This window comes from Corythoichthys intestinalis, chromosome 18 (assembly GCF_030265065.1).
Source record: "Corythoichthys intestinalis isolate RoL2023-P3 chromosome 18, ASM3026506v1, whole genome shotgun sequence".
NCBI lineage: Eukaryota > Metazoa > Chordata > Actinopteri > Syngnathiformes > Syngnathidae > Corythoichthys > Corythoichthys intestinalis.
This window is the reverse complement of record NC_080412.1, coordinates 27,651,212-27,673,256: the sequence shown is the minus strand read 5'-3', so window position 1 is coordinate 27,673,256 and position 22,045 is coordinate 27,651,212. Positions and strand designations below refer to the sequence as shown.

The 22,045-nt window shown below is 43.7% G+C and overlaps 1 protein-coding gene across 2 annotated transcripts; it reads right to left on the bottom strand.

The window, feature by feature from the left end:
• Positions 1 to 6,919: 6,919 nt before the first annotated feature.
• On the bottom strand, positions 6,920 to 21,832 carry fgfr4 (fibroblast growth factor receptor 4). Of its 2 annotated transcripts, XM_057821469.1 has the most exons (21): positions 21,289 to 21,832; positions 19,283 to 19,490; positions 16,893 to 17,074; positions 16,677 to 16,827; positions 16,551 to 16,601; positions 15,754 to 16,020; positions 15,534 to 15,620; positions 15,268 to 15,434; positions 15,066 to 15,189; positions 13,995 to 14,185; positions 13,770 to 13,908; positions 13,486 to 13,679; positions 13,264 to 13,409; positions 12,860 to 12,981; positions 12,660 to 12,770; positions 12,338 to 12,528; positions 10,603 to 10,725; positions 10,257 to 10,327; positions 10,049 to 10,186; positions 9,841 to 9,946; positions 6,920 to 8,125 (listed from the first exon to the last, which is right to left on the bottom strand). In XM_057821469.1, the coding sequence occupies exons 2-21, from the start codon at positions 19,371 to 19,373 to the stop codon at positions 7,949 to 7,951; spliced, it is 2,829 nt and encodes a 942-aa protein (XP_057677452.1). In that variant the 5' UTR covers positions 19,374 to 19,490; positions 21,289 to 21,832; the 3' UTR covers positions 6,920 to 7,948. The 2 variants fall into 2 exon arrangements, with proteins under 2 accessions (XP_057677452.1, XP_057677451.1); XM_057821468.1 differs by having other exon boundaries at positions 15,066 to 15,434.
• Positions 21,833 to 22,045: the final 213 nt, after the last annotated feature.

Genomic DNA, 22,045 nt, shown 5'->3' with positions numbered 1-22,045 from the left:
AAATGGGCCTACAAATTTTATATTGTTTGGTCTATCTGGCTTCGGGGAAATCACAAGCAGACTTATTGTATAGCCAATCCAACTTCACTCAATTAAAATGACCAAAACTTTAATTTGTCACTTTTTAATATCATCTGTCTAGTGTATGTGATTTAAATTAGGAAGCAATCAGACTGGAAAATTGTAATCAGACCTGTAAATGAAGAAATACCACAACATTACTCCACCATGGCTGACTTCCTGTGTAATTTGAGGCATGGTTTTTTTGAGACTTTTTTTGTGAGTCCACTCATGTTGGACATGACAACCAAATTTCATGTTGCTAGGTAAAACCACCTTCAGGGGCTGGATTTTTAATTAAAATTTCTAATTTTTCATTGAAACTCATTTTATTAATCAAGCCCTTTATTACTCGTTTTTTGTTGAGGTGATGTAGACGTCCAATGATGTCCAACATTTGTCCATCCGCTTCAAACCCTCCCTGTCAGATTGGATCAGACGTCTCTCACCGTCAATATTTAGAGCGCAGTAGTCATTGTACTTATTCTTGGCTCTGATTCTGACTCTCGGAACTCAGAAAGCATTGGGAATCCTTTATCATGACCAGCAGGAAGACCCTAGGGTGCCCCCAACGTGCCGACTGACCAAGATTTATTGTGCGTGAGTGATTCTACACACACACAAAGAAGACCACACAGCGTGTCCGCATGTGCTACAAGACACGATCATGTGAAGCACACGGAGAGATAAGACGCAAGCACTTGAAAAGCTGCCGGCTGACGAGGACGCGAGGATGCCCGCTGCCATCGCCTCCCTTCCTCTTGACCTTTGAACCCCACCGGTCTTGTCTCGCCGCGTCTCCTTCTCAGCGCCCGTCTGTCTCTTGTCTCCCTCACGTCACTTTTTCATGCTTTTTCTTCTCCCGCGCAGACAAACAGAGAGCGAGAGTGCTAACTTACTTCCTACTTGTCAAACCATGGAAATCTAAAAGGGTTTTCTGTTTCCCCCAACCAAAAATCTCAATACATGAAAATTCATTCATTCATTTTAAAAAATGCTATTCATAACTAGAAAATGCAATTTCTGCAGAAATTGCGATGGTAGCTGTGCTGTGATGGTTGATATTTCGGGTCACTTCCTGTTGATTTTGGGGCATTTCGTGTCCCACTTCCTGTTCATATTGGGTCACTTCCTGAAGATATGGGGGTATTTCAAGCTCACTTTCTGTTGATTTGGGGGCATTCGAGAGTCACTTCCTTTTGATCTTGAGGCATCCCAGGGTTACTGTAAGTATAGACCCCAATCACCAACGTCACACAATCACGTGATCGCTGTATTGTGCCGCCATATTGTCCGTCATTGTGTGTCCGTATTGTCAATGACCGTAGTTTCTAAAGGTGAATTCACTTGCAAATTATGGAAGCCCCGGTGTTTTCAGACGCTGTAAACTCATTGGATGAGTCGCATAAAAGCCGTTTTTTGGAAAAGCTTCGGTCGATCCAGTCGCCAGATCTATATTTGATGCCCAAACCGATGTTTCCTCCCGTCTGGTCCAGTCCCTTGCGTCAGTGCTCATCCTGAGACCACAAAATTTCCAATCACACTCCAGTTTATGTCACGATGAGGAGTCGGGTACCCAAAATCGGCACCGGCCCGAATATAAACCGACATTTGGTCAGCTGAGCGTCAACGTTGTCACGATTGTAAAATGAAACTTGATCGACAACGGGCCGGTGTGTGCCGAAAAATAGCTGCCCCGCGTGAAATGCCCCCCCCGACGGGAGCGCTTATTTATAACGCTTTATTGACGTGAAAACATCAAATGTTTTCATAGACGCATTACAGTAATGGATTTACGACTGTAAGATCAGTTTTAAATAATTAAATTACACAAAAGATTAGTACTGTATTTTAGTAACAAATCGTGGACTGGGCCACATAACCATCTTTGAACAGAAATGTATTAGTCTACAGGTTTTCACGACCATATCCCAATGACAATCACACAGGTATGACATTTATTAGTTCAAGCAGAGTAAAATAATACATATTCACGGTACAAGAAAGTCGTTTCCATGTGGGCGCTCCCGTCAGGGGGGACATTTCACGCAGGGCGGCTAGTTTTCGGCACAACATCTGTTGTTGCGCTCACCTTCTTGCTGCGCGACCGTGGCGACGAGCTTCGTAGTCTCCTGATGATGTCTGCGATCGTGTCAGCATCATATTGATGTTTTCGCCGCTGTCTGACGGCTGTCGACACAAACGCATCATGGACCGAGATAAACAAACCGTGCTGCTTTGGAGATTTGCCCTTTTAACAACGGGCACACAGCAACTACTAAAGTGATCGTTTATCTTCTCTGTTACTGCAACCAACCGCCACACATGCCTTCACCATTTTGATTAATAAATGTTAACGATTGTCAGGAAGATTTTTGGGTTCGTTTACTAGGCGGTGATTCCTTAGACAAGCAGAAAAACACGCAGTAATAGGAGGAATGTACGTAGCGGTAATATGTAAACACGATGAGCTGACGGACAATATGGCGGCACCAGTCGGGGGCGGAGTTGTGACATCACGTGATTGGCGTCTATAGGTAGTCCCCGGGTTATGACGGACTCGACTTGCGCGATTTCAACTTAAGACACCTGCGTCTCGTCGTTTTTATTTTTTATCTTATTTTTTTAAATGTTGACTTTTGCTTTGTGATACATGCTATTATTTCAGCGCAGGAAGCATGGAGCAGGTTTTACTTCCGCACGCGAGAGCCTTTACACACCCGCCCACCCCACACACGGTAGTGAAGGCACACGCACACATGAGGAAGCAGCCGAGTGAAGAGGACAGACAGACAGCCTGCGCGCACATTTGGTGCTTGTAAAGCATCCAGAGGCGACGGCTGTATATAACCCCTTTTGTACTGATTATTGTGCGTTTTCAATAGCGTACCGCACGAATGCTATTTTTAGACCGTGACGTCGCCATCTTAACCCGGAAGTGGGTCAACATAGACACGCCTCGCATACAACTCATGTTTTTACTGCTTGTTTTCTGCTAGTAATCTTTCAAAAAAGAACATGCGGAGTAAACACTGCTGCTATGGAACTTATAGAAACGACTCTAGACATTAGGACATATGAAGGATGTTTTCTTCATATGTTTCCCGTAGCCAAAAAAAGAGTGAAAAAATGTGAACTATGGCTCAACTTTTGCAGACGTCCAAAAGACCAGTTTAACGCCAGCAAGGTGAAGCACATTTCATATGCAGTAAACATTTTGTTGGGAGCCATGGTCCAACAGAGGATGAAGAGTTAAGCCATTTTGATATTTTTACTTATTTTTTAGCGTGGCGTTTGGCCGTGCTGCGTCTCTCTGAAAATGAATGACCTGAAAATAATTCAAATGGGATCTGACTGCCACTGTTGTTACCTTTTCTGTTGTAAAAAACAACTTTAGTAAGGGAGAAGTGTAAATAAATTATAGAATTAAGATTTGTTATTAATGAAAAAATTAAGAGTGTTCGTTCGCTGTCATTGAGTAGCATTTGCGATCGCTACACAAAAATACCCATGTAAATTACCTCCAAGAACGGTCAGAGAGGTAAAACAACCAGAGAATATAATATATAAGAAAGGCAGGGCATATGGTGGTAAAGGATAGATTGGTAAAACAAGAGAATGTCATTGTCAGTGGCATAAGGCAATGCACACAAAAAAAGGTGTCATTAAAAAACCGACCTCGGATCAGGTCGGCTTTTTTTCCTGTCTTTTTCAGCCCGTGACTCTCAAGCCATCTCTTGAATTGAGCATCTGTATGTTCTTCCACATCTTTACCAGTGGATTTGGCACCAGGGACATCATTTTCGGACAGAATTGGTAGGTTTAGCTCAGTAAACATCTCGTTCGTACACTATTTACATGCATTTAGCATTGGGCCAAATTCGAGCTTGACCCGCCTAGCAAAAATTGCTAACGTCATGAATTTTAAAGAGCAAAAATGACGTTGCGTGCGGTACGCCATTGTGGTCGACTACTTGGGACGGGTTCAGGTGATTGTTTTTGATGACGTGCGAACGCAAACTGATACATGGAAATAATTTGTTATTGCTGTATCAGCTGCTACTTGTAAACATAAATTTGAAATGCTGTTATTGAAGATGAGACTGATTTAATTTCATTTTATTTTGGTTTCATTCAGCAAGTGTTGATGTCATGAGCAGCTGAATAAAGTCAGCAAATGACACGGATGTCTGACATCGTCATTTCGGAGTTTAGCTCACTGTTTAGCTGGGACTTAGCTCAAACGTCTTGGTGAGGACAGTACAATGATGTCAAGTACATGTTTTTGGATGTTTTTTTTTCAATATAGAAGTTGTTTTGAGCTATTTAAAGGGTTAATTCCGACTTAATCGGAAATACGGGTGACATCGCCAGCGCAGTAACGGAACTCATTCGTAAACCGGGGACTACCTGTATCGGGTCACTTGAGTTGAAAATCAATAGGAGTGGTGGATGTTTTTGTGCTATTGAAATGAATGCCGAATAGGGCCATTGGAAATGAATGGGAAATTTTGCCCATTGGAAACGAATGGGTATATTTTTGGCAAATTGTGGCCAATTTGTTTTTAGCAAAAACTGTATAATAGTTTTGTGGCCCCTACCATCCTAAATTTATTTTTTTATGTATAAATTATGTGATTTGGACAAAAATTGTAGGACAACAAGCGTTTTGAAATTTCACTAAAATTCCCACCCCTCAAAAATAAACGTTTTTGGGGTGTGAAACGAAAGTAAGCCCGTGTTCCATGAGAATTACGGTCATTTTAACGTATGAACGGTATCTGCGTCAAACGGTTTTGACTGGCGCGCTGAAGAAACTCCATTGGGAAAAAAAACGGAATATACTAGAATGGTAGCTTTTGCATTACGTGCAAAGCTACCATAAAAAATGTGGGTCCTTTTTGCAGCTGCTCTTACTGGCGAAAGTGAATTAAGACATTTCTTTTCAAAGATTGCGCCCTGGCTTCAAGACAGTGTGGGCGTTTGTTTGGGGGTCTGGAAGGTTGGCTTAGTGTGGGTGGGGTGGTGTTAGGGTATGTATTATATTAACATAATAAGAGCCCCTCTTCATTTGCACACAAGCGCCAACGGGACAGCAGACACGCCCGTTTTCAAGGCCCTCATTGTCCCAGCTGCACGGGGTCCCGCCCGGGGACCACTCTGGGGTGTGGGTTAAGGGTTAACCCCTCACAAAGGGAATGACCAGCGAGGACCCCCACCTCTTCCATCCTTCTCTCCAGTTCCTTTCCATGGATGCTCCTCTATTTCAAACAATCATACTGGCTTTCACATTCAGCACAGACCCCTCCTCCCAACTTAAAACCCCCCCACAGCAGCGACAGTGGGCTTCGACTCCCCTGCAAAGTCCCCAAACTCGAAAGCTTTTAGCCAAGGGGTGTCAAATGTACGGCCCACTGGCTGGCAACGGCCCGCCAGGGGTTCATATTTGAACCCTGGCAGGGTTGCTCTGCCTGACAGGCACGTTGAAGCTCATCCACACTGTACATACAAAATCTCATGCTTTAATTTTGACCTTGGCGCCGTAAAACCTGACATTTTTTATTTGTGTGTGTGATGCAAGTGCATGCACTACTGCACTTGGCTGCCTTTTGTGTCTGCAGTTACTTTCGTTCATTCGCCGCCTCCCAGTCAGAATGGATTGGACATCTATCTCCGTCAATGGCAGTCAATGAGTTAACAAGGAAGTGACGCAAAAATCCCCCCAAACCAACAGAAAGTGACAGAAAATCAAGAGGAGGTCACCTGGAAATGCCCCGAATTCAATAGGAGGTAGCCTGGAAATGCCTGAAAAAATCAACAGGAAATGATGCAAAATGTACAGGAAGTGACCTGTAAGGAAGGGCGTAGGTTTGCATAGGGACAGTAGGGACATTACACTACCAATTTTTCAGGATGCTGAAATTGTCCCCACCACCTTTTAAGCAACCTTATTTGCATTGTATAATGACTTCAGTTATATACAGTGGGGAGAACAAGTATTTGATACACTGTCAATGGGTTTTCCCATTGGCAGTGTATCAAATACTTGTTCTCCCCACTGTAGGTCATTTAGATTGTCTTCCCATATGTTATAAGGATATAATTGACCCGACCATTATTAAGTGTATTATTACAGTACTTTCATTATGTTCAGACATAGACATCAATATGAAGTCTATGGTTCAGACTTTTCACATGCCTAATGTGCCAGTCCATTTTTTTCCCCTCAAACACACGTTTGATTGGCTGATGACTTGACCCTCCTCCACACACATACACGCATTCACAGCCCGACAGAAATACAACATGACAAGAGATATTAGAAGTTTTTTTTCCACCAGCAGCAGCCACTGTAAGGAATGTAAAAAGGTGTCAATGTTGCGGAAGCAGGGAACACACCACTAATTTATCTACTAAAAGTCCGATCTTTATCAGAGTTAGCATAACATTAATCTGTGTGAATTTCTCGAACTTGAGGAGGAAGTTGCTTTGGTATATCCTCCTGTATGTTTTCTATTGTTAATGTTAATTAAACTGTAAGAAATGTAGTGAACTAAGGCTTACCCCCTTATAGTTAATTGATGATTAACAAGTTAGTATTTCTTGTGTATGTTCATGTAATTTGTGTTCAAATATTGCAATTTAAATTTGCTAATAAAATCCAAACATTGATTCTGGAAGTTTTCAAAATGTTTCTTTAGTAGTTTTTGAAAACGAAGGTTTGAATCGAACGGTGTATCACCTGAACCAATACACATGAACTTTAGTATAAGTCAATACAGATTTATTTTGCATTGATCATTTAGCCTATTAATTAATTAGGTTCATATTGGTGAGAAATGTGGTCCTGACCCCCATTCACTCAGTCTTTTTGGCCTTATAAATGTCCCGTCCCCAGCAAAAAGTGTACATGTAGATTATGCTGTTGTATCGTCCCTACCAATGTTGAGACCAAACCTACGCCCTTGCCTGTAAGTATCTTAAAATTACATGGAAGTGACGTAAAACAATCTCATTGCCTGGCATTGACAATGACAGACAATTCACTGACACTGGAAGTACCAGCTGTGACTGCTAATTTTCCAGTGCCATTGACGGCGCTTAATGTCCAATTTGTTTTGACCTGGAGGGGCGAATGAACAAATTCGCCCATCCCATCCAAGTCAAAATACCGTAAATTGCTGCTAGTGAGTTTACTTTTTCGGCCAAAAATAAACTAATCCGGCACACATTAGATCTAATTGCCATAAATGTGTCTCACGAACCAAAATGTGTTTGACCACCTTTGTTTACTAAAGCAATACAAATGTTATTTGTAAAAAATCCGATCAAGTCATCATTCAGATAGAAAAAAGTTTGTTTGATTTTTTGGATTTGGTCTAAACATTTGAGGCGTCACTCAGTTTCGTGTCATACAAAATAATTTATAAAGGCAATTGTATTTGCGTTACCACTGGATGATATATATATATGTATATATATATACATACAATACTTTATTATTCTAATATATTCACAGGAAATCATAAATTCAGGCACTTCTTCCAACTTCTTTTTTTTTCACAAGAGATCCTGAGATTTAAGACTTTTTCTTTTAAATAAGCAACACAAAAGTAAAATAATCTTATATAGAGAGATTTATAATTAACAATCGCTTCCTTTTTTTTTAACATAGCAAAATAAATCTATATTTGTTTTCCTTGTTAAAATAAAACGTCTTTCAAAAATAAGATTCCGGCTCCTTCTGGCGTTTCTTCGGATGTGATTTAGTGCCGCGGTTTTCATGAACGTCCCCGCTCTCTGTGTCCAAAGTACATCTCTGTCCTCAGTGCTCCGTTCGTGTAGCGTTTTCTGGGGGGGGATAGGGAACGGCCGCCGGTAAGGGGTCTTATCGGACCGCCGTTTTAGGTTCCCCGCGTGTCTGCGCGTCTCGGTAGCCCAGCAAGCACGGCTCAGTAGAAACGGTGTCATGGGCAAAAACCGAGTCGTTGTCCGAGGAGCACGAGCTGGACGTGTCCTCACATGACGGCGAGTACTGCTCGAAGGGCGTCGACAGGTCCAAGTACTGGGCATACCGAGACAGAAAAGGGGAAATCACATGTAAATGAGGTTGGAAATAATGAGCCGCTGACAACAAGAGTGTCCGACAGTTTTTGTCGTTATTAAAATATCAAAATTAGGAGACCATACTTTATATTCAGCACTTATGCGGATGCAAGAATGGGCCAACTCCTATTTGCTCAGTGATTTTAACTTTATACGGTCCAAGTTAATATTTTTGGTAATTAACGTAATTTTCGGACTATAAGTCTCACCTGAATATAAGCCGCCACCCACCAAATTTGACACGAAAAGGGCATTTTTTCATAGATAAGCCGCACTGGAATATAAACCGCAGTTGTTCTCACTATATTATGGGATATTCACACCAAAACATATTAACCAGTAACACTTTATTTGACAGCGGCATCATGAGACTGTTATAAGACCAAATGAACTACCATGAAGCTTTGAACCAATTCACGGCAAAGCTTCATTGCTTCAAGAAGCTTCATTTGGCCATCACTGCACCCTTGGGGGAGACAATCAACCTCGCTGCCACCTGTTGTCGACACTGTTTTCGTCTAATATGTCTCCTAGAATGCATTGCAGCGCTACAGATGTAAATAAAAATCAATATTCATGTTAAGTTATTTCTTCAGTTACTGTTCCGGTTGTTTCATTAATTCTAGTTACGATATCTGGTAACACCTTATTTGACGGTGGAGCTATAACACTGTCATAAGACCATCATAAATATGACATGACACTGCCATGAGCACTAATGAATGCTTATGACAGATGTCATTTTGTGTCATCAGGCAAACTATCTCACTTTTTAATGGATGTAAAACATCAAAGTAGGACATAAATTGAGTTATAGACATAATTTTCCAGATGACACTTAATGACATCTGTCATATGCATTTATTTATGCCCATGATCGTGTCATGTCATAATTATGACAGTCTTACGGCAGTCTTATGACGCCACTGTCAAATAAAGTGTTACCTATTAACCTGAATAAATCAACAAATAAGCCGCACTGAACTATACCCTGCAAAATTCAAAATGAGGGGTAAAAAGTAGCGTCTTATAGTCTGAAAATGACAGTTACAAAAAAAAAAAAAAAAACGCCATAAAGATCTGGCATCCACATACGTGGACACCACATTCAGCTGGACTTTTTAAGATGGCATTTTTGTAATGACATGTTTTTTTGTACTCCTACGTAAGTACAGAGTGTGAGTAGTCCCCCGGAAATAGACTTTGGATGTTTGTCTACAGAATGCGGTGCCAATAGCGGTTTTGGAGCACCATCAGACTCATTTGTGGCTACTTTGTTTTCGCGCGCAATTCTAAGACCATCTGTTGTTCATCAACAAATCAATAACGTATAATTGCGCCGCACTCTGGATAGAAAACATTTTGTTTTGTTTTTTGGGGTTTTGCACCGAATTTTACATCCTAGTGAAAGAATTGAGGCCATCTGGCATGCACGTGTGTTAGTGCACGCCAGGAGGGGGCAAATTTGGGAGCTTAAGAGTTACATTTGGTCTGAAAACTGACAGATGGGCAAAAGATTAGGTAAAAAAAAGATTAATGTTGAACTAATATGTCATATTTTATTAGTTTTGAGATGGTATTTTCATGATTGTCTAATTAATTGTGAAAAACAAAAAACACAGTAAAAACAGTGGCGTAACCGTCTGACTATTAGCCTAGCCAAGCGTAGCTTACCTCATCAGAGATGGACAGCAGGACCTTGTCCAGTTGCTCCACCAACTGTTTGAAGGTGGGCCTCTGGGTGGGAACCGCGTGCCAGCACTCACGCATCATCATGTAGCTTCACATTGTAAAAGAAAAAAAAACAACAACAACAACATCCGCCCAGGGTTAGAAAATAGACTAGGAAAAACCCAAAGCTTGCCTTTGTGTCTCATCTTACAGTTCATGGGTGCAGTTGGATGGCTTGTCCATGCGGTGGCCTTCTTTCAGCAATTTGAAGAGCTCCTCGACAGGAATACCAGGATACGGCGAGCCCCCCAAGGTGAAGATCTCCCACATGAGCACGCCGAATGACCACCTGCCAGGTCAGGAGTTTTATTTACTGATGGTTGGATCGTTTGTGACATTCAGCGCTGTGTGGTGCTTACACGTCACTCTGGTGCGTGTAGACTCGGTCGAACAAGGCTTCCGGTGCCATCCACTTCACTGGCAGGCGTCCCTGCAATGGGGGGCGGGGAGGGGGTGCACAGACAACGATTAAAACCCCACCCCTGAGTTGCCAAGCCAACACAGCTGCATGCATTTAAAAGTACAACTTTCATTGTGTGACTGTAAAAGACACCTCCCCGCTAAAGTCTGGCCAGAGCCGCCGCCCCACCACCCTCCCCATATTTCTAATTACGTCCCATTAAGCTTCATGCCAATCAAGAATTAACCATCTGACGGGTGTCGCAAGGTAAAGAGCAAAGTGGATGAGGAAGTGCCGAGACTCACGTTGGTGGTCTTCTTGTAGTAGTCGATCTGGTGGACGCCCCTGGCCAGTCCAAAGTCTGCGATCTTCATTACGTTGTCCTCTGTCACCAGGACGTTCCTGGCTGCCAAATCTCGGTGAATGCACTGTGTAAAACAAGACCCCAGGGAGGAGGGGCTTTAACACTGTTCATCCATTCTGGTCAAAAACCAAACTCCTCATAGAAGAAGTGCCCTCAAACGAATAAAAATACTTCAACCAAACGTGAAGTCTTTCTCATCAGGTTGTGTCTGAGTGGAGAGAAAGCATCAGATCTTCAACATAGCATTGTACGGTACCTTTCGGCATATATGGGAAAATATCGTGATGACTGAATGGACCCACAATTCTGCCCTGAGTTATCTGATGCTACATGATGATTTAATTATTGTACTTTGTTCAGTGAATAACAAACACAAATACATTTGGAAATACCACAGGAATGCTGGAGCTAAGATTCAAACCCAGAACCTCAGGCAGGAGTGCTAACCACGCTCCCTGGTTTAAGACTGATTCTATTCAATCTTGGCTTTTCTTGTATACATAGGTCAACATATATGGAATTTTACTGTACGCAAACATCTTTATATAGAGAATCTGCAATTTGAAGGGGGGGTAAGGTTTTGAAAGGCACTGTTTATTCGACTTGAATGGTTGTCATTAAAGCTTATTTTGGTTTTCATTCGAAATAGACTCAGGCTTATTGCAAGACCGGCCTCGGTTTGCGGGCCTCCCCATAATGGAGGGTTGCTTTCAGGCTCTGGCAGTGGCCTCACAGCCCAGAAACCCGATGCCTCCGCCCAGACAGTCTGTTTGCTAACAGATTTATGGCGGCGCTAAAAGGGACAAAAGCCTGAAGATGGCGAGGACCGACAGATGGATGGAGGAGAGTAAACAGCACTAGAGTCTGAGACAGCGGCTGGCGGACAAAGAAGCGTGTTGATAAGTGAGAGCGGAGAGAGAGAGTATGCTGGGAAAACAACAAAAAAGAATGAGGGGGGTCTAGATGATTGCGAAAAAGACCCATCTGGACTATTGATCTTAAGGCATTCAGTGCCAAATACGTGTTTTCACGTCTCTTAACATGGATGGGTGTAGGAATGTTTATGGCAGCTCAACTGTGAATTCCAAGTTCGTAGACAAAGTTAATCACCCCCCCCCCCCCCCATTAAACTTGAACAATTTTTAGATATTGACCTTTTCAGGACATCTCAATTTTAAACCTTCGAGTTTCCTGTGTTGTTGGTTCCATTTCCTGTCCAGCCTTGCAAATGCATTCTAGTGGTTGAATTAACATCCAATACCGCAGCAAGTGGCCCAAAGCCACCGACCACAAAACATCTGGCTTTTACTCTACACAAACAACAACTTTAAACACTCGAGAAACAATCATCCAAATCTGATATCATTGTGCTGTATTGCGGTTTTTCGTTGGAATAACCACAAAATCGTGGAGTTGTAAGCATTTTTTTTTTTTTTTTACATTAAAAGACAAGACCCAATCTTTAGTTGCAATTTTGTAATGGGTACAAATGTGTTTAGAATGTGCGTGTTTGGAGGAGGCCTTGAAATGAATGTTTTATATGGTCTATTGTGATTTGTTATTTATCCTGATTTTCACCTATTGTGGTCTTTTCTGTAACCTTTCTCAACAAAAATTTTGGTTCTGTTGACTGAGGGACTGGCTCAAATCTTTTTCCATCTGAAGTCGTGACCTACCCGTTTTGAGGCCAGGTACTCCATCCCTCGGGCCACCTGGTAGGCACAAGACAGCAAATCCTTGAAGGTGAGCTGTTCCTCAGGAACCTTGGTCACATCAAAAGTATAGTCCATGCCCGGTGGCCGTCGCGCTCGAAGATACTCCCGCAGGCTGCCTTTCGAGGCATATTCCACCAGTACATACAGAGGTCCTGGTTTTGCAAGTATGGGCACAAAGACAACGCAAAACCCGGTAAGTTTTGCTATTGATCAGGAGCTTATCTGCTATCCCGCAATCATTTTTTTTCAGGGCATAGTCAAGTAGTCCTATATCTCCACTCACCGTCCTGTGTGCATACTCCAAGGAGGTTGATGATGTTCTTGTGTTTGTCCATTACCTTCATCAGCTCCATCTCTGAGATGAGGTCTGCGAGATCTTTGTCTGTGGCATCATCTTTAAGAGTAATATTAATGTTTTATTAACACAGGCTGAGACATCAACTAATCTCTTTTGAATTTATAAATTTAAGGGTATTATTTTACCTTTGAGCATCTTAACTGCCACAGTATTGGCCTGGTCAAGAGCATCCTTGTTAATGCCGTAGGCCTCTGCTCTAACCACTTGGCCGAAGCAGCCTTCCCCCAGAGGTTTCCCAAGTGTTAAGCTAGAAAAAAAGACACGAGTTGCTTAAAAATAAGTGCGTTCAACTGAAAATTGTACACAGGCATAATTTGGGGCTCTCATTTCTTCAAACATAGGTTCCTTTTTAGTCCTCTGCATGACTCGAAAGCTACAATTTAGAATTTTGTGTCTGAGCCCTGGGAACTTAACCCAAGCTGCAGAGAAATTACCGTTTATGAAGCTCAAGACGCAGCTTTTTTTTCTTTAAAAATATGATAGATTTTAGCACAGCCTACAATAGAAGATGCCATTTCAGGTATCTTACTTGTCCCGAGGGAACTCCCAATCGGGGTCGTACGGTAATTCAAACTCCATCACTCCAGCCAGCATGGGAGAGCAGCTGGATGAAAGGCGAGCCACCCTCATTAGAGACGCACTGGACTTCCCCGATGAATTTGAGTCCACCGAGTACTGAAATGAGAAACAAAGAGGCTCCATCATCTGTTTCTCTTGAATTGCGAAGACAAACCTTTGCCGTGATATGCACCTGTCTGCGCAGCGGGAACTTTGAAAGCTTCTGGACCGGAAGGGCATCAAATGGCTCACGTCTTGGGTGGACTTGCATCCGACACAAAACCACAATGACAATGGCCATGATCAGAGCCAGGAAGCCACAGGCATAGATGATGATGTCAGTGTATTTTGTCTCGATGGTGTCCATGGACTCTGTAGCTTCTTCCTCTGCAGGAAGGGAGCCAGGCGCAATTCATAAATTGTTCAAACACGGCACAGGGCATGAACAAATCTCCTGAGAAGAGATTTTTCCTTTACCTGACAGGACGGTGAGCCATGCTGACTGGTAGGTATAACCGATTGAATTTCCTGCCAGACATGTGTACTCTCCTGCATCATCCATGGTGATCTTAGACAGGTAGAGCACCTCCACCTCGGATGTGTTCAGACTGCCAGTCTACATCAAATATCATAGACAAAAGAGAGGTTAAAACCAAGCTCCAACCAACAAAGTAAGAGCCCAGACATAAAAATGTTACCAACCTTGAGAACCTGGACGTAGGGTGTCCCATCAGGACCGTATCGACTGCCATTCCTCTCGATGTGTTTGAGCCACTGGATATGCGGCTGTGCATCGCTGTAGACTTTACATTGGAACTGGACGTCACTGCCCACGACTGCTGTGGTGTTGGCTGGTAGACCTGCCTGCAGGATCGGTCTATGGGGGGAGCGCTCTGAATGGGTAAGAGGGTATTAAGAGATAAGTAAAGGTATGGCTGAGCTTCCTCCATTATATCAAGTTTAATGATGATGCAAGGTGAGTGAGGGTAGTTAGGCCAAGGGTAGAATTTCAGAAAAACTGAAAACTGGAGAAGTCAAAACAATCCATTGTTAGAAAACCATTTACACTTTATAATAATCTTCCTAGAATGGTTGTCAAGAAAGGTTGTCACATTCAAGCAGACAAAAAAAAAAGAAATGGCATTTTCAGATGGAATTGAGCTCCAATGGCATAGCTATTTGTCAGCTGGCCACCGGGGTTTCTTTGATCAGCAGTTAGTCTCGCTCTCTGATCTCGTTAACTGTCTCGTTAGTCCTCGCCCCCAGTCAGCCGGGGAAAGGAAATTGACCCTGCTGTGGACGGACAGCCAACAAATGAACAAACAACCTCACCGCCCTCCTCAATCTCAAGTCACAGGTCAGGTAGAAAACTGCTTTGGACGCCTGACCGTCCACATCCTGCCCGCCACAGCTGACGCCAGGCGCCCCGTCACCTTTTGCTCACCCCCCAGATTATCATCCCCCTCACACTGAAGGCTTTCATTTGCAGGCGTGATGCTTTTTCCACAAGAGCTAACTAATGACCGCTGCTGGGGCTGCCATGAATACAGTCAGTCAGATGGCACGGCTAGAAATTCAAACTTTTAAGATCTAATTTGTTTTATGGACTTACTGTTTACAACCTCAGCCCTGGGAAACATTAAGTTTTTAACATTTTCAAGAACACAAGCCAGGTCTGAAGCTGTAAAAATGTTCTTCAAGACACTTCTATTCAATAAATGTGAATGGAACTCCCTCCCTCAACTGTTTTGAAAAGAACTTTCTGAATCTTACCCAGGACGTCAAGGACATAGCTGTGAGAAATGGAACCGTATTTATTGTCCACTATGCAGGTGTAATTTCCTCTGTCTGACGGAACAACACTCTCCATCACCAGGCTCCAGTGTTGATGCCTCAGCTTGCAAACAAAAAACACAAGGCAATAAGACTTATTGCACAAAAGGTCAATCAAATTAAGAGAGAAAATTTCGATTACCTTGATGCCTCCAATACGGTGCTCGCTTCTAAACTCCCTTCCATTTTTGAGCCAACGAATACTGGGCATTGGGCTGCCCATGGCTGGGCAACGGAACTTTACCGTGTTGCCTGCCGGTACGGCATACAACTTTTTCTCCATACGTTGGGTGTGAGTCCAGTAAGGACCTGTGAAGACAAGATTCCAGATAAGGTTTCAGCCTTCAGGTGGACTTGAGGAAAGCTCATTCAGAAACTACAGTATGTTCCAAATCGACTCTCACACACCTCTGGAAACATAAACTTGATCATTTTCAATCTCTGCTGGATCATCAAAGCCGTTGTCCTCATCATCATCTCCTGAGCCCAGTGAGTCTACAGAGAAAGAGAGTGAATGCTACTTGATGCTTTGCCTTGACTTGATTTGGTACATTTGTAACAGTTTTTTTGGTGGACGTACAACGTCACAGTAGGGTGAACAGCAGGGTAACCTCCTTTGCTTCCTTACCAGTGACGGTGACTGTGAAATTCTTCACGGGTCCTCTGGTTCCACGGAGAACACATACGTAAACTCCAGAGTCCTCGTATGTAATGTCAGCGATCATCATAACGGTGCCTCGGATCTGGATTCGTGGTGTGGGCACTAGCCGGGTTCCCTCTTTGTACCAGTTCACCGCCATGCCCGGCCGAGTAGTCATGTCACAGCGCAGTTTCAGGACATTGCCTGGCTCGAGTAGGAGATGCTCTGTGGTTTTCTTACTCTGGTCCCCAAGAACTGTTTTGAAATAGCACAAAAGAGTATGGTATCACTCCCACAAAGGCTGCAGTTTGGTAGCAGGACTTAACAAAAACTACTTGTGGACAATGAGACTTCAAATCAGACCAGTCAGCGGGTTACCTCTTCATCTAACATTTTTAAAGGCAGTCGGCCACCCCTCCATTATATCTTACCCCCAAACAATGACATTGCCATGGAGACGTGAACTGACTGACTTGACCCACCCCCACTTAAGGAGCTCTTTTTCTGTTGTTGTCCCTTTTGTGGATTACTGAGGGATGGAGAGCAACCAAGCGATGGCCGTGAAACTCCCTGCTATCTCGGTTCATTTTAAACAAATGTAGAGGAGGAGAGAAGGAAGCTAATGAACATGTTGCAGTGTGACACTAAACCGACCACAACTTAAGGGGGGGGTGAAGAATGTTCACTTGAAGATCAGGAGGTCTCCCCGTCTTCTGAAATTTCTGACCGCAGTTATATTCAAAACTATTATCAAGATTTGAAAAAGTGCTCATGAATGGCGTTACCTTGTGAAATTGCTGTTTCAGTCGAGTCCAGCGTTTTGGAAATACCTGTACCTGTATAAAAGGGTTGCAGTCTTACAAATAAGGTGGGTTGATAGCTGTTAGACAGGGATTGTAGGAGTGTGTTACCTGGAAGGACTTCCAGCCACGCAGACTGCATAGCTTGCACAGTTTTCCCTCTGTGTTTGCTCTCAGCCATGCAGACGTACTCGCCGGCATCCTCCATGCTGATGTTAGACAGATGCAGCGTGCTCACCTTGGACATATTGCTTTGCAGGGGCTAAAGACAAGGCATATTTTAGCTAGGTGACTTTTGGGAGGATCTGTCTGTTGATCTCCACTCACCGTGAGGGGTCTGAGGTGCGGTGGTCCACCATGGCCCGGTCCAACAAGCCCCACCTTCAACCACTGCACCTTGGTGGACACCGGTCGATGGACTTTACACATCAGCTTTGCCTGACCGGCCACTGATGCTGTGATGTTTGCTGGGTAACCTGGCATAATTAATGGCCTGGACAGCCGATGATCTGAAGGATGAAAACAAATGAGAAATGTTATAAGTCAGTTTGATCCTGTTCTAAATGTTAAAAGCAAAGCATTTGTAGCACATCCTGCTGCTTACAGTTGGCCCTTGAAACATCCGCCATCAGTAGAACACGTTCCTATCTGAACAAGGTCGCTTAATGCTACCAGGAAGTGGTGATAGAGTGTCCAGATAACCTGGCTACTATCGTGTCACCATCGGCCACAGTGGCCTCCATTCATTGGGTCACTCGCTCCATTCATGCGCTCGCCCACTCGCTCTGCTCCAGCATACGCGCTCCCCGGCCGGGGACCTCCATTACCGCTCAGTCACTCAGAACGAGCAATTTTCCAGGGCAATTTTCTGTTTGATTGCTTCCTGCGAGCGCTTAGTGAAAAGGCAATCTGTTCCCTTGTCAGAGTGAAGTGCTGCCCTTGTTTTTCACTAACTGCCCCAAAGTACACACACTGCTAATGTACTCGGGAACAAAATACACAATTACAACATTGAGCATCATTGAGGAAAAAAAAAGCGCAGACTGCATGGAAACACAAATCAGTTTGTTCACAAAGTTCAGGAAACGGTTGGGTCGGCGCAGTCCGAGGACTCATGCTAATGAACTTGCAGGGACGGGGACCACCGTGACCTGCCGTTGAACTTGCGGCAGGGTGTGAATTGTCACCCAGAGGCGAGGGGGCAAACAAAACAAGGCACAAACACAAACAAACCGCGAGACAGGCGGCCGGGCGGCGGGCTGGCAGCGCATCTTGCCATCTAACGGACTCAATTGTGCATGAATTCAAGCGCAAAGGCAGCCGGGTGTCAAAACAATAATCGAGTCTGAATCGCCAAAGCGGCTGTCAAGTCAAGCTGTCAGAGTAACGAGCCTCTCAGTGGTCCCGCTGAATGGCCTGACCAGCAGATGCACTCCCGGGGGGGAAAAAAAATGCCGCTCCAACGTTAAAGATTCTTTGGCACGGTCGCTGCTCCTTGATGTTGCCCCTGCCATTAGAACCATAAATAATCTACTTTTTCTGTTGCTGTTTTGACTCCGTGCCAATGAGGATGCCTCTTAGTCGAACAAGGACCTCTGCCAAGGCAAAACAATCCTCTTTTGGACCGACTAGATACTTATCCTCTGCATATTTCTGGATTGTCATTGAGGATCATCTATCGTTCCCCCACTCCTAGCTGACGGAAGACACATATAATATGTATGCATAACGTATAACTTTTTCTGTGCACTTCTGTAACTGAGTCAAGTGTTTAAGGACAATTTGGTTGCATTCTTTCATGTGGTCTCTTCATACCTTGGAGCTTGGAATGCATCTTCAAAATGCTAGTCTATGATCCATCTTCACTCGTTTGTCTGGCAAATAAAGTCAGGAGGGCGTCTATGAAGCAAGCCCTGGCTAGCTTCGCCTCAGGATAGAACCTTCGTGTTTGATACCCCCCAGCGAGCATCAACATTGTCTTTCGACAAACCTTTAATTTCCATCTGTGGAAAACATTTAATGGGTATATCAAACCTCAGTCTTATTGCTTTTGGCACTTGTTTGAAAAGCATCAAAAAGGGAAAAAATGGTCAGAAGAACACCAGCCCATCCCTCCCTCCACCACCTTCCTCTTCTTCATCTTCCGCAGCTGGCATGCGACCCAGCAGATTTACACTTCCGAGCCTCAGGGCTTGCAGCAGATCAGGTAGTACTTTTTGCGGCAGCCAAAACACACTTTGCCCTCTTTGTGCTCTTCATCTAGCTGGAGGTGAAGGTACTTGGAATTTACAGTGGAACCATCCAACCCTCATTGGAATTTAACCAAATTTAGGAGGGAAAATTGTCAAAAAGCCCCTTCTTGTCCCTCCAGTCTACCTGCTTTTGACCACGTAGGACTACATCCAGATTGTGGTTTAGTCTGGAGAACAAACTGGAAATTTTAAATTTTGATCAAACAATATGAAGGTTTTTCTGGTACTTACTAAGATAAGGACCAACTCACCCAGGACGATAAAAACTGAACGGTTTGAGAGGTAAACCTAAAAACCCGAACTAGGGAGCTTGCTGTGAGGCAGTGGTGCGACCCACTAACTGAATTTAGGTTCTTCAGAAAACCAATCCTAGTGGTAAATTGGAAGTATAGTACCCAATCTGGAATTAGATGTTTGACTTCTAAATGAAGAACCAATGAAGTCTGGCCATATTGTTTTCCTCACCTTTCATTCTTCCTGCCCCGTTGTGGGTTCTGGCCAAGAGTCTGTCCAGGCAGCAGATCAGGAGCAGGCACAGCACGTATACTCTCGCCATCCTGATCTTCTTGAGACTTTTTCCAAATGTTCTGCGATGTAAACACAGGAAGCCCGGAGTCGGCCTCACGCTCCCACTCCTGGCATCGGCAGCTGTGCCGGTCCCCAAATGTGGATCCTGAGGAGGCACGACAAAAACAAAGCTGAAAGGTTATCTCCACTTTTACCCGAGGTACCCTGCAAAAGCCTAAATAAAGAGTGACTGTTTGCGCTGGGAGCAGCTGCATTCTTAACCAGATGTCCCGCGAACGGCTTCGCTCGTTCGATCCATCCTACATTGTCCAGGGCTGTGTCATGAATAAGGAGCAGAGCTGTTACCGCCTGTTATATATCATGGGATGGTGCTAAGGGCCGTCTAGGGGTAATGGGCCCTGACTGGGGAAAAACACTTGAAACTTGCCAGGGAGACAACGGAATATGAAGGTCAACACGGTCCCTCGCTTGCTTTCACGCCAATTTATCAAGCAATACACTTTCATCCAACCAATGAGTGAGATGCTCTAAGATGTTTTCTTTGACATTTAGGTGAATTAAAATAACTAATCCCAGCTATCAGACTTGTTGAATCAATCATTTTCTGTCTTCGTGATGTCTCGGCACAACAGACTCTCTTTAATGCAAATTCCATCTCGAGTTATCTGGTTTTATTATCACAAAAGACAACAACATTGAAATGCGCAAGAGATAAACCGGCACGTTTTGGCTCCCTCAAACCAATTACAGTGTCTGTATGAAACCACTTTAGTTCATGTTGGGATTTTCATCCGAAATACAAAACAAGCATTTTCATGTATGGTGAAATTTACTCCTTCTCGTGATTTCAAGGGTTGACTGACTTTCAAGTCAGTTGTGGTTGGAATATTGCTTGTTTTGGCTCCCTCAAACCAATTACAGTGTCTGTATGAAACCACTTTAGTTCATGTTGGGATTTTCATCCGAAATACAGAACAAGCATTTTCATGTACGGTGAAATTTACTCCTTCTCGTGATTTCAAGGGTTGACTGACTTTCAAGTCAGTTGTGGTTGGAATATTGCAGGAACAATGAATGCTGCAACTGTAAACTATAATGCAGTCACAGAACTTAAGAATTATAGAAGATATTACATGGCAAAAAATGAGTGATGCACTCTAATGATCTTACATTTTTTGAGCGTACCACACAAATTAGCTTAAAAATATTAAGCCCCCGTTCAATTAAAGTGGCCTGAATCTTAAGAGAGTTCATAATTCCTGTAGCGCAGTTGAACTACAGTTGTTCAACTGTTTGGGATTACAGGGTATACAGTGTATTTTAATGCAGTTTGTGAACAAAAACGTGTTATTTTCATTATATGCGCTTAACATTTTACAGTCTGGCGTTAATGGCACAAAAATCCTGATATCAGGCATTGATGTGTAGAATAAAACTTTCAAATAAGTGTCCGGATCTCTTAAAACTTTTTTTCAAACCATGCCGAGTTGTGATACACTGCCATTGACAGTGATTGACATCAAATCTATTTGGGATGGCTGGCATTGAGTGATGCATGAATGAATGCATTTTTTTTCTTTAAAATATAACTCTCAAATGATTTATTACATTAATGCTCTTATTTATATATCTCATAAATCTTCTGATCACCGCCAACCCCGCTGTCAAAATAGATTGGACGCCTCTCGCCGTCAATGGCATAGAATGAGTTAATTGCACTTCAACTTGTGAGGCGTGTAGAGGTGCCAGAAGTCCAAACTCCACGCAATTCAAGCACAAGTGCTCGTCAGCCGGGTTCAATGTCTAACATTTGTTTGAGTGTATCTCGCAAACAAGCGTTGAATTTCTACTAGAATAAACTTTACACGTAAAATATAGTGGGGAAAAAAACAACTTTTTAAAAGCATAGACCATGCATGCAGCAAAGTTTCAAAGTCACGCACCTCGTCTCCTTTAAAAAAAATTTTTTTTTAGGGTAATCTCTTCTTAATCCAGTGTTTCAATACAGAAATCCTCATTTGGATCATGTAGTCCACTTGTCAGAAAGAAAAAAAAAAGTTGCTAAAGTGGACCCTTGTGAATCCGCAGGGGTATAAATCCAAAAGAACCACCATCCAGCGTCGCCCCCCGCCCCCTCGAGTGGCGACAGCTGCCGGGGCCCCTGGTGCGAGGAGCGGGGAAAATCAGAGTACATCCATGGAGGGGCTCCTCTCCCCTGTGACCGGCGCGACGCTGATCCGCTCACGAAGCGCTCCGGTCCGGGTGAGCCCCCGCGTCTTGCCTTCTGCGCCTCTTTGGGGGTGCTTGAGCCGGTGCGTCTTTTTACGCAGCGTCCAATTGGTTGCCCGCTTTGGTGCAGTTTTATCCGTGGTAGGTTTTGCCGACTCTCAGCCAAGAATGGGGTTAGTTCAAGACAGCGAGACTTGAGAGAGTGCTTGCGTGCGTCAGTCCGGCTCCAACTGCACTGCCGCTAAACCAGCACGCAGCCACAACAACAATGGTGTGAGTGGCTGGGGGAGGGTGTGTGTGGGTGAGAGAAAGAGGGGAGGGTGCACTTCTGTTACCCCCCCCCCCCCCCCCCTTCGTTTCAGACCCCCTCATCCCTCCAAAGCCGGTTAAAAAAATACAAACTCATCTGCAAAACAGCTTGGGTAGTCATCAGATTTTTTTCCTGGATTTGGACAAAAAGTTTTCGCTTGG

Coding starts and splice junctions, on each gene's coding strand:
- fgfr4 (XM_057821468.1), bottom strand. CDS start 19,373: ATGGCGAGAGTATACGTGCTGTGCCTGCTCCTGATCTGCTGCCTGGAC. Junction 16,602..16,676: donor GTGGCTGGAAGTCCTTCCAG/GTAACACACTCC, acceptor CCTTTTATACAG/GTACAGGTATTTCCAAAACG. Junction 12,529..12,659: donor TGGAGTATGCACACAGGACG/GTGAGTGGAGAT, acceptor TTGCAAAACCAG/GACCTCTGTATGTACTGGTG.